The sequence below is a fragment of the Elephas maximus genome, chromosome Y (assembly GCF_024166365.1).
Source record: "Elephas maximus indicus isolate mEleMax1 chromosome Y, mEleMax1 primary haplotype, whole genome shotgun sequence".
Classification (NCBI taxonomy): domain Eukaryota; kingdom Metazoa; phylum Chordata; class Mammalia; order Proboscidea; family Elephantidae; genus Elephas; species Elephas maximus.
Window position 1 is genome coordinate 11,346,949 of NC_064847.1, and position 16,965 is coordinate 11,363,913.

The 16,965-nt window shown below is 34.7% G+C and overlaps 1 protein-coding gene across 5 annotated transcripts in view; it reads right to left on the reverse strand.

Moving 5' to 3' along the window:
• Nucleotides 1-16,965, reverse strand: part of LOC126069875 (probable ubiquitin carboxyl-terminal hydrolase FAF-X) — a 173,975-nt gene continuing 157,010 nt past the window's right edge. For 4 of the 5 annotated variants that reach the window (XM_049873523.1, XM_049873524.1, XM_049873521.1 and 1 more), the window contains 11 exons: nt 15,265-16,015; nt 14,573-14,696; nt 13,754-13,979; nt 12,714-12,843; nt 7,700-7,885; nt 7,033-7,253; nt 6,855-6,943; nt 3,283-3,439; nt 2,911-3,123; nt 2,446-2,541; nt 1-1,439 (listed from right to left, as the gene is read on the reverse strand). In XM_049873523.1, coding sequence (XP_049729480.1) covers nt 1,308-1,439; nt 2,446-2,541; nt 2,911-3,123; nt 3,283-3,439; nt 6,855-6,943; nt 7,033-7,253; nt 7,700-7,885; nt 12,714-12,843; nt 13,754-13,979; nt 14,573-14,696; nt 15,265-16,015 — 2,325 coding nt within the window. In that variant the 3' untranslated portion in view covers nt 1-1,307. Of the gene's footprint in view, nt 1,440-2,445; nt 2,542-2,910; nt 3,124-3,282; nt 3,440-6,854; nt 6,944-7,032; nt 7,254-7,699; nt 7,886-12,713; nt 12,844-13,753; nt 13,980-14,572; nt 14,697-15,264; nt 16,016-16,965 lie in introns of those variants that run through there. The other variant, XR_007516092.1, reaches the window with a different exon arrangement.

Here is a 16,965-nt window from a genome sequence, read left to right on the forward strand (position 1 = left end):
TCTGTAAGGATATTTGGTTTTTAGACAGGCTTCAAAATATTACACATATTCAAGTTAACAATTTTTTAAATACAGTATTAACTAATGAGTTTCTTGGACTCTTAAAGAAATATTTATTCTGAAATGGTACTTCAGAATTATATTGATGAACCAAAAGTTTATTTTTAAATTAAAACTCACATCTAACAATAAGAGTTTAGGGATAAAGGAAAAAGAGGACAATTCTTACTTTCAAGTAAAATTATGACCTTGCAAAAAGTCAGCAAGACATAGTGGTGCAATAGTACTCCAAAATATTGTGGGATTCTGATGATGTCCATTTCAATGGGATCCAGCAAAAGCAAAGTTTTTCAAGATTCACTTAGTACATTCTACCAAAAAACAAAACAAGTACACCAAATACAATCTTCTTCTATATGTTCCACATATTCTGGCATAACAAAGTTTGCATATTTGTTTTAAAATTCGTATTATAGATACTTTGATATTCTTTATCCCATCAAGAGCCTGAAGTGTCAAATGTTAAATGTAAAGAACATATTTGCAACTGAAAACTGCTTATTTGTCACATTTCTCTTTGTTTTATAATCATCCTAGGTGTTAAGTAGTAAAAGCTCTGAGCAAGGCAACTGTCATCTTGGGACAACTGCTATCTGGTAATTTTTTCCTCACTGGCTCCACTAACATGGTATGAAGGCATGCTAATGTTACAGTATAACTATAGATTTAAAGTGATTAACCCAATACCAGAATAAAACGGCAATAAAGAGATCCAGAAACAATGTAACATCACCAATCTCCCACATCAGCTACCTCACTGAAAGGTTATCAGCATTAAATGGCTCCAGTAGCAAAGAATTAACAAGAAACTATTGCTGTGGTTGATATGGATGGGCTCTTTTATGTTATCTTTTCTTTGAGGTGGGAATGGGTGAGGAAGTTGATCCAGCTGCTATGAAGCCGACAACACTGGTTGCAGAGTGTAGTGGACATAGAAGAAAATTAACTTTTCTTATTCCGATAGATCTTTGCATCTCATCAAAAAAAGTTTCTTAAGAATTAACAGTCAAACAATATATTATATACACCTTTTCCATTTACATGTTAGCATCTGTCATTTATTACAAAACACTATACACTTTCCCCGTAGGTGGAAACAAATTCTGCAGACAAGATGGTGAATAGACTCTCCACTCCCTATTGTTTTGGAATAGTTTCTCTGGTTTTAAATTTTAGTCAGGCATTGAAAAAATTCAGATACTAAGTCCTGAGTGCATGGTTTTAAATGAACTATTACGTGCATTTCACTAATCCTTCATTTGAGGTGGGGATATTTCACTTCCTTCATAATTGTCTTGTGCTTGTTGGCCAGTTCTTTGTGGGTTGTTCAAGCGATGGGCTGCTGGCCCCGTGTATGACTGTCCATGCACTTGATTATTCTGTGAGGGAGAAAAAGACCTAAATGTCAAACGTTTCACATATTAAGCTTAAAGAGAAAAATAAAATCTTGGGTTAAGTTTGACTAAAAGCAGACATTTATTACTAGGAATTAGCTCTTATAAACACTTGTGCTTACCTTATAATAAATAACTTAAAGTCTTTCTATATTGTAAGGGTACGGACAATGACAGTGTTTTGAGAAAATGTACACAAGTCTGGGAGGTTGTGATAAAATGTGATTTTTATCTTTAAAAAGTGTTACATCACCTAATAACTGCTCAGCTAAGAGTGGTTCTTACAGTGTGTTGCTCAGCTTAGCAGCATCAGCATCACTTGGAGAATTGTTAGAAATGCGAACTCTTTAGTCCCATCACAGACCTAATGAATCAGAAAGTACTACAGTACCCAGCAATATCTGTTCAAAAAATCCTCCCTAGGTGATTCCGATACATGTTAAGAGCAACTGCCTTGAGAGATCTGAGTTGGCCACATTTGTGGTTTTAAACTCATAAAAACCCTCCCTGAACCTTTCCCCTCAAACTCTTGTTTTTAAATTAAAGTTCTTATTTTTAGAAAGTGTCTTCATCTATCTAGTCTCTCACGTATCATTTTTATAGTTAACCATCTTTGAGATCAGTCAAATCCTTGATGTTACTTTGGACATTTTTATGGCCAGTAATTCTTTGGGCAAAGTAAATGTGATATTCTTCCTCTTAAAAATTAATGTTTATTAAATTGATATTGATGTGAGATACCAACTATCTACTAACATAAAACAGGTACCTAGTTTCCCAAGAGAATACTATACAGGGAGGTGGAAACAAGCTGCAACACAACCTTGCTCCAACCATTCCTTCTTTTGGTCATTTTCACAAAACTAGATAATTCCTTTGCTACTTACGGTCACGGTTAATAACTTATAAAATATTTAAGAAAAAGCTGAACACCCTTTAAAGAAAACACAAAAATTGGTGCTGGGGATTAAAATGCAAAACACCTTTTTACCTGCTGGTACTGAGATCCAGGTGAATGAGGATATAATGGAGCATCTTCTGGTGGAGATGACTCATGCTCATCTGGGGCATCTTGGTCATCAGGCTCCTAATTTTAAACACATATACACATTGATTTATATAAGCAACTTCCAATTTATTTTTCATTTCTCTAATTTAAGCTTTATTTTAAAAAATTCAGAGCTGACCCTTTAACAGCTTTTCTTGTACATAAAACAATTTGTAATGAAAAAAAAAAAAGGAACTTCCCCAGATATATGATTTTTAAAAAAATTCCTCCAAAAGGAAGCTGACTTATAAACTTAAGAACAAATCATTCAATACAAAACACTAAACCAAATTATAATGCAACACAATTATATTTTATATAATCACTGATGCATAAGCACTGGGCTATAAAATAATTACTTTTCTTTCTTCCACTTCTATCTGTTGCCCACCAGTAACTTTTTTTTACCTCCTCTGGACAGAGTTCACAAGCTTTTGCAAGTGTCATCCTAGCACTCTGCGATCTCTCTAAAAAATAACCATTGGATGTTTCATTGCTTTGTACTGGAGGAGACCAATTGTTGTAAGTGTACTGAGGGTTGCCAGTGTATGGTCTTCTTTCAAGTTCATCTCCAAGCCATTCCACTGCCCATGTCCATTTTCTTTTAAGATCTCCATTGCCCTTCAAAACAAAATAAATAAAAGAATCTGGAATAATTTTCAATGTCAGCTTAAAATGCCAACTCCAAATTTTCATGATTCTTTTCTTTTAAAACAGTCCTTAATTCTGGTTAAGACTTTTGAAAAAAAGAATAAAAAAAAAAAAAGGAAAAACTCCCACCTGTAATATTTGGTAAGCAACAGGACAATTGCTAAACAGAGCTACCATACATTTTATACACTGGTATGCTCTTTTTTGGTAGTGACTCTTAGAACGCTGGATTGTATCAAAAAGTCCATCTCGGTCATCTGGGATTCCTTTAAGTGCGTTATGAATTCTAAAAAAGAAACATACACAAAGTTTGTATTATCTGTAAGTAGCTAACATTTATTAAATTAACATGTGCCACTCAAAATGTTCTGATGTAATAATTTAATTAATCCTAAACAACAGCATTAATAAACTGATTTAGCAGATAAGAGGATAGGTACAGGGAAGTGAAACAACTTGTCCAATTCAGAGCTAACAAATTGGTGAGCTAGACTTAGCCACACTGAGATATAATCAAACCAGCAAACACCAAAGACAGAGAAGCTTGAAAGGAGGAAGAGGAAAGCAAATTGCCACATAACAGGGATGCTCAGTAAGATTAACAGCAAATTTCTCATCAGAAACTATTGGAACTCAGAACGAAGTGGGATGATGTAAAAAATTATCAAATAAGAATTTTACACAGAGCAAAATGCACCAAAAAATTAAAGATGTTAAAATAGGTGAAACAGTATGTACGGGATAGAGGAGGTGTATGAGAATTCTCTGTACTTTCTTCAAAATCTTCTAAAATCACTTTAAAAATAAGATTAAAAAAAAAAAAAAACTATATAGAAGAACAAAACAATGAGCAAAAGACCTAAATAGAAATTTCTCCAAAGAAAATACACAAATGGCCAATAAGTCCATGAAAACAATCTCAACATCATTAGACAAAACAAATTGACAATGATACCACTTCACACCCATTAGGATGACTATTATCACAATCTGGAAAATATCAAGTGTTCACAAGGATGCACAGAAAGTGGAACCCTTATATACTGTTGGTGCTAAAGTAAAATGGTGCAGCCATTGTGGAAAAGTTTTGTTCTTCCTCAAAAAGTTACAACACAAAATACCATGACTCAGCCATTTTTATCCTAAATATATACACACACAAAAGACCTGAAAGCAGGAACTCAAACAGATACTTGTACACCAAGGTTCACTGCAGCATTATTCATAAGAGCCAAAGGGTGAAAATATAACGTAAGTGTCCATAAACACATGAATAAACAAAATATAATGTATCTATAGAATGGAATGTTACTGAGTCACAATAAGGAATAAAGTTCTGATGCATACTAAGACATGGATGACCCCTGAAAATAATATGCTAAGGAAAATAAGCCAGACAGAATAGATCACATGATTCCATTTCTATAAAGTATCTTGTTGTTGCTGGATGCCATTAAGTTGATTCTGACTCACAGTAACCCCACGTTGACAGAGTAGAACAGCCCCACAGAGTTTTCTTGGCTGTAATCTTTACAGTAGATCACAAGTCTTTCTTCTGCCACCTAGGTTCCTTCGTTAAATATTTAGGACAGGGAAATATATAGAGATACAAAGTAGATTATGGTTATAAAGTCCTGGGAAGAGAGGACGATGAGGAAGTATTGCTTAATGGGTATGGAGTTTCTGTTTGAAGTTATGAAAATTTTGGAAATAAATGGTGCTAGTTACCCCTTCCCCCCAGTATTAAGGTCCCTAGGTGCAAACCGTTTGCACTCAAAAACTAACCTAAAGGTTGGTGGTTTAAACCCACCAAGTAGTACTGTAGGAAAAAGGCCTGGCAATCTGCTGCTGGAGACCCTGATGGCATACTGGTTAAGTGGTAGAGCTGCTAACCAAAGGTTACCAGTTCAAATCTACTAGGCGCTCCTTGGAAACTCTGTGGGGCAGTTCTACTTTATAGAGTTGCTATGACTCAGAGTCAACTCAGTGGCAACGGGTTTGGTTTTTTTATTTTATCTTACCCTCCTGCCACACAGCCAAGAAAACACTGTGAAGCAGTTCTACTTTGTAACACATGGAGTCGCCATTAGCTGGAATCAGCTTGGCGACAAATAACACCATCATCAAAAGAGAAAAACGCACCTTTTTCTTTCCGTGTCATTACCTGGACGATAGGTAATCAGAAAAAGCCAAGTCTGAGCAAGCTTTTAGTCTTTGTTTTTGTTTTGCAATACACGTTTTCAAAAGAAGTTTGTGAAGAAACTATCCCTTTAATAGTTTTTCAAAGTTTACTAATTTTACACAAAAAAATAACACGATTCTTGGTGTTTAACTAGAAACACTGAAATATATATTCTATTTTTATCCTCCAGGTTTTTAAACTTAAAATGAAGTGATACTCGATACTTCTGTCACATCACCATTAGTGTCATCTGTTTTCAAATATCATTTTCATCAGTATTAACTGTGCATGTCTCTTTCTCTGATGGCTTGAAAAATGTCTGGCACACAGAAAACCTCCATAAATATTTGTTGACTACTGCTAACTGCATAAATTAAATGCTCATTATGTGAAAAATAGCTTTAAACTTGGGGTCATAATAACAATACCATACTAATTTTGTCAAATCAAAGTTCATTATTTCCTACATTTAATACAGCTTTTACATCTTTAAAATTCTCACTTGCTGTGGTGACACAAGAAGGGTAAAATGCAACTGATTAAAGAAAACATAAAAAATCACATAGGAAACTACATATCCCTACAATTTTTGTTAAAAGAAAACAGTAAAAAATTAGATCCCATTAAACAAACTTGAAAAAAATGTCAGATTCTTTATCACACTGAAATAAGTACTCAATGACTATTAGTGGCACCTAAAAAATTTCTGTTCCACGCAACTGTTTTTTTGTTTTATTGTTTAATGGTATTTTTACATTACTTGATCTACTGGAAATCCATGATGATAAACTGGGAAACTATTAATTCATTAAGTCTAATGTTTCTAATACACCTGCAATTCAGGATTATTATAATTTATCATTAAGCACTATGTTGTTCTTTTAATGATTATGATGACTAACAGGTAAAATTATATGTATATAATTTTAGTTCCTAAAATAAACTATTATAACATAATCCCTGTGGAGAGAAGAGTTAGGGTTACCTGGCAGAGCTATGCAACTAATTGTTGTTGTCATTCTTAGGTAATAGGGTTTTTACTGCAAAAACCCATAGAAAAATTCTGGGGCCAGGTTTGAAGGCTATTTAGATAATCTCAATTCTAAAAAATAATCACTCTGACTCCTCATATACTAATTTCTTACAGGCTACCAAGTATTTTTAGACAATGAAATATTACCTAGTGTAACTAATATTAAAACAAGTATAACCTAATTCTAATCTGAAAATGCTATTATTGGAACTTACATATTTATCAAAAGTCTATGTTAGTTTACCTTTATATAAAAATATTAAAGAAAACTATCATTAAGCATGAAATTTGGCAACTGAGCGAAAAGAACAAAATAAAACTATAAAGCAGCAGACTTTTTAATGCATTTTTCTTCTGTTATTTTTCAAAAAGGTAAAACATTTAATAGTACACCAAGAGGTAACAATATATTTGGCAATTAGCAACTTCAGTTATTCCTAGAAACCAAAAAATTGTAAATATTCTTAAAGCAAAAAGGGTAGCCACCTGTGTGTCTGCCAAGAGTCCTCAATCAGTAAAATTTGTAACAGGAGATCCAAATATGGCCGGAGTTCATAGGTATATGAGTATGCAACCTAAGAACAGGTAAAACAATGTGAAGTACTTATTTAAAGGAATAATGTATCAAATTATAGGGACATATGAATGTTTATTTTCCTTTAACCTGCCAGAGAAGTTCACTGAGGACAGTAGACGAGAAATGAGGATTCTCCCAGCAGCAAAAACGAAGCAGTTTGGTGGTTTCCTCTGAGTTACTGCAGTCTTCGATAATTTTCTTCACGTAACTTGTTCTCACAAATAAAATATCTGCCACATTCTGCTGAATTGGCATTATAGGCTGTGATAAATTAGGGTCACCAAAAGGATTGGGAAGTGGGGGATTACCTAGAACAGATGTGTCATGAATGAAAAGCTAATAGACTTCTCCATAAAATTTTAACAGTTTATTTTTTATAAAACAAAAAAACCTGACCTTAAATTTCCTAAGCACAATGAAGAATTCATTCAAATGATCAGATATATTAACATGATAAAATTTCAAAATATAAATGTTGACATTCAGGTCAAAAAATCTAGAAGTTAACAATACTTAAGCCAACTACTACATAAGTAAGGTTTTTAGTTACTGTAACTGGTAAATTGAAAAAGGTCCCCTTTTAACATGTGAAAAAGCTAACAGTCTAAAAATACAACATTCCAAAATACATGGACCTTTAGACTCTTATTTTTATGTATCTTCAGAATGATTTTAAGTCAAATAGTACATGAGGCTAGCAGTATTTCAAAAATATTGTTAAAAAAAAAAAAAAAAAAGGAACATTCTACTTTACCACTGATTGAAGACTGCATTCTTGAGGAGATATTGCAACAGCGGATCAACTGAGACACTACGGAGTATAACTTGCCTAATTCAGCATACTGGTATTTGATTGGAGGACCTGGTCCTTCATCTAAAGACACAAGCATAAAGGTAGCAGGTACATTCAATTTCAGAAGCTGTGTCTTTTCTGCCAAACCTATAAGAAAAGGAAGAATAATAATTTGTAAGAAAAAAAATTTAAAATAATCTTTAGGCTTGCTCCATTGCAATCCACTCTACAATGCAGCCAGTGTGATCTTTCTAAAGTAAATCTCTATAAGGAATCATTAAAGTCCTCATGATAAGGCCCAGACTCTCCTATAAGGCCAGAACAGCATGATTATAGAGAATCCTGCCAATCACTCTTCTCATTTTCGTCTTTCACCAATTCAAATCTGATTGACTTTTGTGTCGTCTGATGACCCAATTATGTCACGCCAAATCTTTGCACCTGCCATTCATTCACTGTTTAGAAAACTTATTATCAACCAGCTCCCCATCTCATTTTCGTCAACAAGTCCTGCCTTACTGTCTAAATCTAGGTCAGGTACTCAGCATATAATTACACTTTACATCCTATCAAAACAATGTCTTACTCTTTGCTTCATTTCCTCATTCCCAGGAGCATGATAAATACAGGTTCACAATTCAAAAAGCTCTATAAACAAGGTTTTTTTCTATGATTTCGATTACAACTCATTTTGTGTTAAAACATGGCATGAATTTCATGAACCTACTGATGGTCTTCATTTACCCAACTGCCACTCCCCCCCTCAGAGTGAATATTCATGGTTTATTGTAGAAGTATAAATGTTTTATTAAAAGACACAACCTCAGATCTCAGCGGAGACACTATACAATGTGTGGCAAGCACACTGTCCTATCCTCCTAAAGGATTTCACATTAATATTTATAAATCTATTACTTATTCTTGGCAGGAAAAATCATGACCAGATTATATGTATATATGTATATTTTCATTGAATATGAAAGATTTAACGCACGCAAAGGTATAAAAAATAATACAATGACTACCTGAATCTTCACAGCACCCTCAGCTTAAAATAAAAGCCGATCCACGGGAGGCTCCCTATGCACCCCTCTCACATCCTATCTCCCGCCCCCCACCTTTAAAAATTTTTTTTATTGTGCTTTAAGTTTACAAATCAAGTCAGTCTCTCACAGAAAAATTTATATACACCTTGCTATATACTCTTATTTGCTCTCCTTCTAATGAGACAGCACACTCCTCCTCTCCAGCCTTTATTCCCTGTGTCCATTCACCCAGCTTCTGTCCTCTTTGCCCTTCTCATCTCCCCTCCAGACAGGAGCTGCCCACATACTGTCATGTGTCTAGTTGAGCCAAGAAGCTCACTCCTCATCAGTATCATTTTCCTGTCTAATAGTTCCGTCCAATCCCTGTTTGAAGAGTTCAATTTGGGAATGGTTCCTGTCTGGGGCTATCAAGGTCTGGGGACCATGTCCTCCAGGGTCCTTCTACTCCGAATCAGACCGTTAAGTCTGGTCGTGACCAGATTATATTATGGACTTATGACATGTGATTTATAAACTGGCAATACCTAAAAAAGGGACTTGTGAAAACAGAAGTTTGGCTTATACTTGTTTACACTTAAGTGAATTACTTATTTAAAATATTACTTTCAATTTATTAAAAAAAAATAACGTATCTACAGAGTTCAGATTAAGATGGTGACTTAGATTGATGCACTTGTAATGTCCCCATACAAGAAAAAGTAAAGAAACTAAGTAAAACAGACACAGAAAATGACTTTTGATCCCTGAAAAATGAGAGGGCTGAAGACTTGGACCAGCCATCGACTTAAAGGTGCAGAAAAATGAAACCAGCAAGAAGGTGGAGATTCATGGTCATTTTAAGTGGAAGCAAGCAAGATGCCTGGGTAAAGAGCCCAGAAAGGCAAATGCATGGAAAACATAGCCAGAGGCAGAGATACTATATAAATAAACCTGAAAAGATACGAGTGCCTGCACTAACAGCCTGCAAAACAAGGAGGAACCACGCTATCCCTCAAGCACAGCAGAGGACTCTTGACGCAACACCTGGCACCACACACTGGGGAAGGGACCTGCTCTCACATCTCCATGCAATCCTCTAAGGGTAGACATATATGCCTATTGACAGATGAACCTTCTGTGTGTGCAACCAATCACAGCCACCAGTGAGAGGAAATTTCTGACCAAAGTTGTACATAGACTAATAGCACAAAATAACTAAAACAACACAAAGAAGGGAAGGGATCTAAGAGAGAGAGAGAGAAGAGGCTAAATTCCTGATACACCAAAACAAAAACAAGCAAAAAAACAAAGATAAACATTAAAAAATTAATGTCTTAAATGCCTCAAAGATAGTCAATTACAAATCACATTGAAGAGACAGGAAAACATGAATCAAGCAAAGGAAAAGTGACAGAAAAGGTCTTTGAGGAAGAACAGACAGTGGCTGACAAATGTAAAAGTACCTGTTATTTATTAAAAAAAATACAGTTACAGTGATAAAAACAGCATGGTACTGTTTCAGTGCCACGCACACATACTAGCGAAACAGAATTGGGAATCCAGAAGTAAATTCATCTCTCTACGGACAACTGATTTTTCATAAGGAGTCAAAGTTCATTCAATAAAGAAAAAACAGTCTAAGATTCTAGCAAAATTAGATATGCACTGGCAGAAGAACGAAACGGGACCCATACCTCACATCATCAACAAAAACTAACTCTATTAAGCTAAACTATTTAGTGTTGGAAAAAACAGGGACTGTTATGGACTAAATACGTGTGAACTTGGTTAGGCCATGATTTCCAGTATTACGTGGCTATCCTCCATTTTGTGATTGTAATTTTAAGTTAAAGAGGATTAGGGTAGGATTTTAACACCCTTACCCAGGTCACATCCCTGATCCAATGTAAAGGGAATTTCCCTGGGGTGTGGCCTGAAACATCTTTTCTCTCAAGAGATAAAAAGGAAAGAGAAACGAGAGGGGGGGACCTCATGCCACCAAGAAAGCACTGCTGGGAGTATAGTGTGTCCTTGGACCCAGGGTCCCTGTTCAGAGAAGCTCCTTGTCTAGAGTAAGATTGATGAGAAGGCCTTCCTCTGGAGTTGATGCCTTGAATTTGGACTTTCATCTCTCTTTACTGTGAAGATATAAATTTCTCTTAGAAACAGAGCTACCTTATGATCCAGGAAATCCACTCCTTGGTATGTACTATAGTAAACTAAAAGAAGAGATATGAACATACACATCCACACGTATGTTCATTACATTGTTATTTACAATTGTGCAAATATAGGAACAACCTAATTACCCCTCAGCAGATAAATGGATAAACAAAATGGGGTACATGCATACAACGGAATAATATGTAGTCATAAAGAATGATGAGTTCCTGAAACATCTTGGAACATGAATAAACCTAGAGGATTTTATGTTCAGCAATAAAGTCAATCACTAAAGGACAAATACTGTATGATGTGACTTTAATAAAATGACAAAAACAGCTATATATACACAGATCAATATTCAAAATATATGGTGATGGAAAAGGGAGCACCAAGAATGGGAGATGTACAGCTTAACCAAGGTAACTCACGCCACTAGTTGTATGTACACACAACCACAAGAAGGCCTAACAGCAAAAACCAAAATACATGTACGTTTATACATACATATATATTTATGAGTGTTTGTATATAGACAATAAAACAAGGAACACAGAAACTGGTACTTCTTTAGACATAACCAATCACCCCATGGGATAAATTTTCTTGATGACTTTGGGACATACTCTCAAGAGACAATTCAGGCAATTGTCATAGATTATTAAATTTATGTTCTAGATCCTGGTCTGGTAAGCAGCATCTGGGGTCATAAAAGCATACATGCAGCGATCTAAGATATAACTGTTGGTCTCTACTCATCTAAAGCAAAAGAGAAAGAAGGAAACCCAAGAGTAAGAGAATAAGCCAGTGTGCAGGACGTTCTGTATGAACCACGAACTCCTCTACTCTGAAACCCAAAAAACTAGATGGTGCCTGGCTACAAATAATGAGTGTTCTGATTAGGAGCACAATAGATGGATCCTAATAGAAAAGAAGGGAAGTGTGGAAAAGAACTTCAAATTTTCAGAAAATCACAGACTTACTGGATCCACTGACACAGAAGGAATCCCTGAGGCTATTACCCTGACTTATGACCTTAAGTCACCTTTTAGGTAAATACCAGATTAGCCCATGAGCAGTGAAAAGACCCATGAGCAGTGAACCCTTTTAGAAACCATCTATATGAGACCAAGTTGTCAACAAATACTCTAAAGCACATGTGAGATAGTTGGGGAGGCTCTGAGACTAGGTTAACGGGAATGGAGCAACTAGAATGGAAATAACAATGTTCACATAATGTGAAGAATGTAACCAGTATCACTGAACAGTATCTGCAGAAATTGTTGAGCTGGGGCCTGTTTTTCTGTGTACTTCTACCAAGAAGTACAGTAAAATATTATTAAAAAAACAAAACAAAAACCCAGCAACAAATAAGTACAAAGTTCTTTAGAAAATGATTGCCAAAGCTGACAAGTATCCAGGATCTTTTAGGAATATGGATTTGTTGTGCCAGTACTGGGAATTCTGATTCTCAGTTCTGATGTGGGATGTGCCTAGGAACCAGTATTTTAAAAAATCCATGTTAGGAGATAAAAACATGCGTTAGACATAGGACCGATGCATCAGGACTTGCAGGGATAAGATATGTGCACATATACCCTTTGGGTACAAAATGAGAAATTTGTCGTAAGAAGTTGCACATAAAATCTGCCATGGGTTTTAATACTATGAATATATACTGTTGCTTCTATTTTATACTACATTGTATTACTTGATCAAAAAGTCTTCATTATTTAGCATGTAAGTATGTAATAATACACTAAAACAGAATTAGGTAAAATTCTTACCTAAGTTGGTATACATTACAAACAGATTGAAATACTGCTGTACATGGCGCCCATGCTCTGAAACTTCCCTTCGCAGAAGATTTAGTACTGCTCTTAGTAAGTGATCACTCAAGCTTAAGTTACCACATGTCTATTAGAAAAAAAAAAAAAAATTTTTTTTTTTTGGTCAGTAACAACATGCAAAACTGTCCGCTTTTGTCTGCCTACAAAAAGGACATGTTTACATATTTGGTTGAGCTATGCTGAAATTTCTGGAAGAACTGATTACAGAAGAAACTTATAATTGTTTTTCATGAAATCAAATGAATAGGTGGGGTACATTTTACTGTACATGTTTTAAGCTGCTTTAATTGTAGAACAGAAATGAAATTCATGTGTTACGGTTTTTCATTTAAAAAAAACCTACTTAAAAGGGCTTAAATATAACCACTGTAAGTAAACCTTAAATGAATACATATTGTAAACATTTACAAAATCACTGCAAGTAATGGAATAAACAGACATTTCCCTATATTTTCTAAATGCCCAATAATTACTGCTCATCAGCATGAAACAAACTTAATGTAACTCACAGATATTATTCTGTAACTATGTATGAATGTAGAGCCCTGGTGGCATATGGTTAAGAGTTACAGCTGCTAACCAGAAGGTCTGCAGTTTGAATCCACCAGCCACTCCTATGGGGCAGTTCTACTTCTGTCCTATAGGTTCGCTATAAGTTGATGTCGACTCGATGGCAGCCTGTTTATGTATGGTGCATGTATTTGTGTGATAAATATACCAAACAGATGCACATATGACTGCCAATTTGAACTTGCTGACACAGAATTTATTTTTAAGCATTTAAATACCAGAAAGAAAAAAAACCCATTGCCTTCTGATTCTGACTCAAAGCTTCCCTAGAGGACAGAGCAGAATTGCACTATATAGTTTCCAAGGAGCACCTAGTGGATTCTAACTGCCAACCTTTTGGTTAGTAGGTGTTGCTGTTAACCACTATGTCACCAGGGTTGCCATTAGAAAGAAAGATATGCAATTACCTGACTAGAAGGTCCAGGAGATACAGAAGGTGAAGAACAAGGTCCATCTTGCAAGGAAAAATGTGCAATAAATACTATAAGTTTTGCAAACACACTCCTCACTTCTGCACTAGGGCACTCCAGAAGGTACTCAGAGAAGCGATTTGAAACACTGAAAAGGACATTATGAGCAAACCAAAAACGCACATTCTTGCTGTGTCGGAGAAGAATGCATAATGCATCATACCTAAGACAAAACAGAATCAATGATATAATTTTTTAGTAATGTGCTTATTTTTATTCCTATAGTGAAGGGATAATTGCAGATCTACTCTACAGATCAATGGTTATAGTTGATTGATTGCAGTGCACTCAATTAGATGAGATTGTGTATAAGCTTCTGAAAATCTATTATCAAACTCTTCCTGGGTCCACTGACATCCCCTTACCTTTTTCTAAAGTGAAGGATGCTAAAAATAATTATACTCCATATTTTCACAATTAGAAACTTAGGACTATAATAATTTTAATTTCTCTTCCTGTTTAATCTTAAGCCACAAATTCATCCAATAAAGCTAAACCATAATAATTTCACGAAGAAGTAGATTAAACACACCAAATGTAACACAAGCTAATAAAAATAACCAATTTCAATTAAAATGTATTTTTAAAGATCAAGCAATTTTAATTTTAGTAAGATTTCTCTGGCCATGACTTGATTTTTATTCTATATTTGAAATACGATTCTCATGGTTAGAAAAAATAAATAAATAAAGCAGTATAATAAAGAACTGAACCAACTGTTTATCACAATATAAATAAAAATCCAAAGCTATGTACCAGTCACTGGCAGGGCCACGGACTATTTTCTTGGTATGAAATCCAGTAGTAAAGAGGAATCTAGCAGCAAGATGAATACTAATCATACTTATTTCTTCTGCTTCAGGCAACAGGTGATCTTGTCCTTTAAATAAAAAAGTATAAAATCAAACACATTTGTATTTTCAAGCTCCATACTAAAAAAAACTCATTAGTTCTTAGTGTTTATTTTAGCACCTTGCTAAACCATGTTTCAAACAATGGCTAAGTAAAACACTGTTATAATGAATAAATCTTTTTCTATGTTTCTAAATAATAAGTTCCAATACACGGCATTCAAAGATAAATGTAGTCATTTAAAAATTTGTTTTTGTTTTTAAGCATGTATTTGTACTGATCAATGCCTCAAAGTGAGTCTTTGTCTCCTATATATTTTACAGTATTGACTGTGCTTTTGTTGTACTGAAGCTATGTCTTTCTCTTTTTTTTACTTCTTTTTAGTGAAAGTTTACACAGCAGGCCAGCTATTTAAAATTTCTGACCTTAAAACAATTGCAACTAAAAATGCTGACATTTAAAATGAAGCTAATGATTTCATGAACCAAAAAAACACAAAAAATAAGTACTAAACACATAGTGATGCCTGATAAGAAATCCTACTAGTGAAATAAAAATTATTCTTTATTTGTAAAAAGTTAATTCCAGATACTTACCTGGAGCAGGGTTTAAGTAAATACCATTACATGTTAGCAGTTTTTTTATGAACTGAAAATATTCTAAACTGTACTGCATTCGGTTATGCATGAATTTTACATTCTGTTTCCGTACACTTCTCTCAATGGCTGATGACATAATAATCTGATGGGGTCTTGTGATAGTAATCTCTGATATATATTTGATCAACACATCATCTTGGTCTATTGTGTCCATTCGTTCATAAAAAAGTATATAAGCATTCCACCACCTTTTCTGGCGCCTGTATGACATGCGCTTCATCATGTGATCAAATACTTCTCCCATGTACTCTCCACCAAAACACTGATTTTTCATTTCTTCATCATCATCCATTTTACACTCTGTTACATCTCCATCATCAAATTTATACCAGCGATTTCTCTCACCATCTCTACCGTTTCTTTGAATGATGTAAGAATAATAATGTCCCCCACTTGCTTGACCACTGTGTACAAGTACACCTACAAGTCTGTATTTTGTGCTTTCTGCTGCCTCACTTTCAAACTGCTCATTCTGTTGCATCAACTGACTCTCTGGATTTACATTATCTCCTTCCAGCTTTGCAACACCTGCTACTGTGTAAGGCTCCATATCCAGCTCTCGAGGAAATTCAAAATAATCATTGAACTTGATTGCACATTCTCTTTCCCAGTCATAGTCGAATCGTTTCAGTTGGATAGCAAGAACAGGAGGTAATTTTTTAATTAGCAAGCGTTTTACTGTATCAACCTGCAATAAACAGAGAACAGAGCTAGATATTCTCTTATAACCCAAATAAAATGTAGAATTTAATAATGTAATTAAAAAATGTTTGGACTAAATCTAAACACAGTTGTAAAAAAATGAATAAAACAACAAACATGATCAAGACAGTTCTGTCATAACTGCCTTTTAAAGAAATTTACCAAACCTAAAAATATGTACATTGTCATTTATTGCAGACGCAAAAATTAGTAACACACAGTTGGTGATATTGTTCCATATTGCTACTGCTATCTGAACACATCAACTTGTCTGATGTTTACTTTTATGAACAAATACAATTTGCTGTGAACAAACTGAAGAAGCACTGTAAGTTAATAATAAAACAAACAAAAAACCCAAACCCAATGACACTGAGTTGCTTCTGCCTCAAAGCGACCCTATAGGACAGTGCAGAATTGCCCCAATGGGATTACAAAAGTGGCTGGCAGATTCCAGCTGCTCACCTTTTGGTTGGCAGCTGAGCTCTTAACCACTGTACAACGAGGCTAACAGTAGCTAACATTTATTAACAATTAGGTGCCATGTAATACACTAAGTGCTATGTGCAATAAACTTGGAGATCAGAGCCGAGAAAAAATTTACTATTTACTGTATAATATGTATTTCCAAAGAGCTGTTGAAAACTGTCATGTTCTCTTATATATGGGTGACTTTAAGTGTCAGCTTTGGTGGTTAAAATTAAAAGTGGTTGTGAAAATCTAATGTAACCAAATAGAGTAACTAGCCATCTTCCTGACATGAAGAGTAACACTGAAGAAATGTTTTCTATCAACTCTTCAAACTTGAGTTCATCAGCAATTAAGTTCAGAAGAGAAGGAGTGGATCTATGTAACTTTCAAAGTATTACAAAGAGTAATAAAAGGTATCCTCGACTTTCAAGAGAAGTTTGGTTAATTCCATTTAGCTTTTACGAA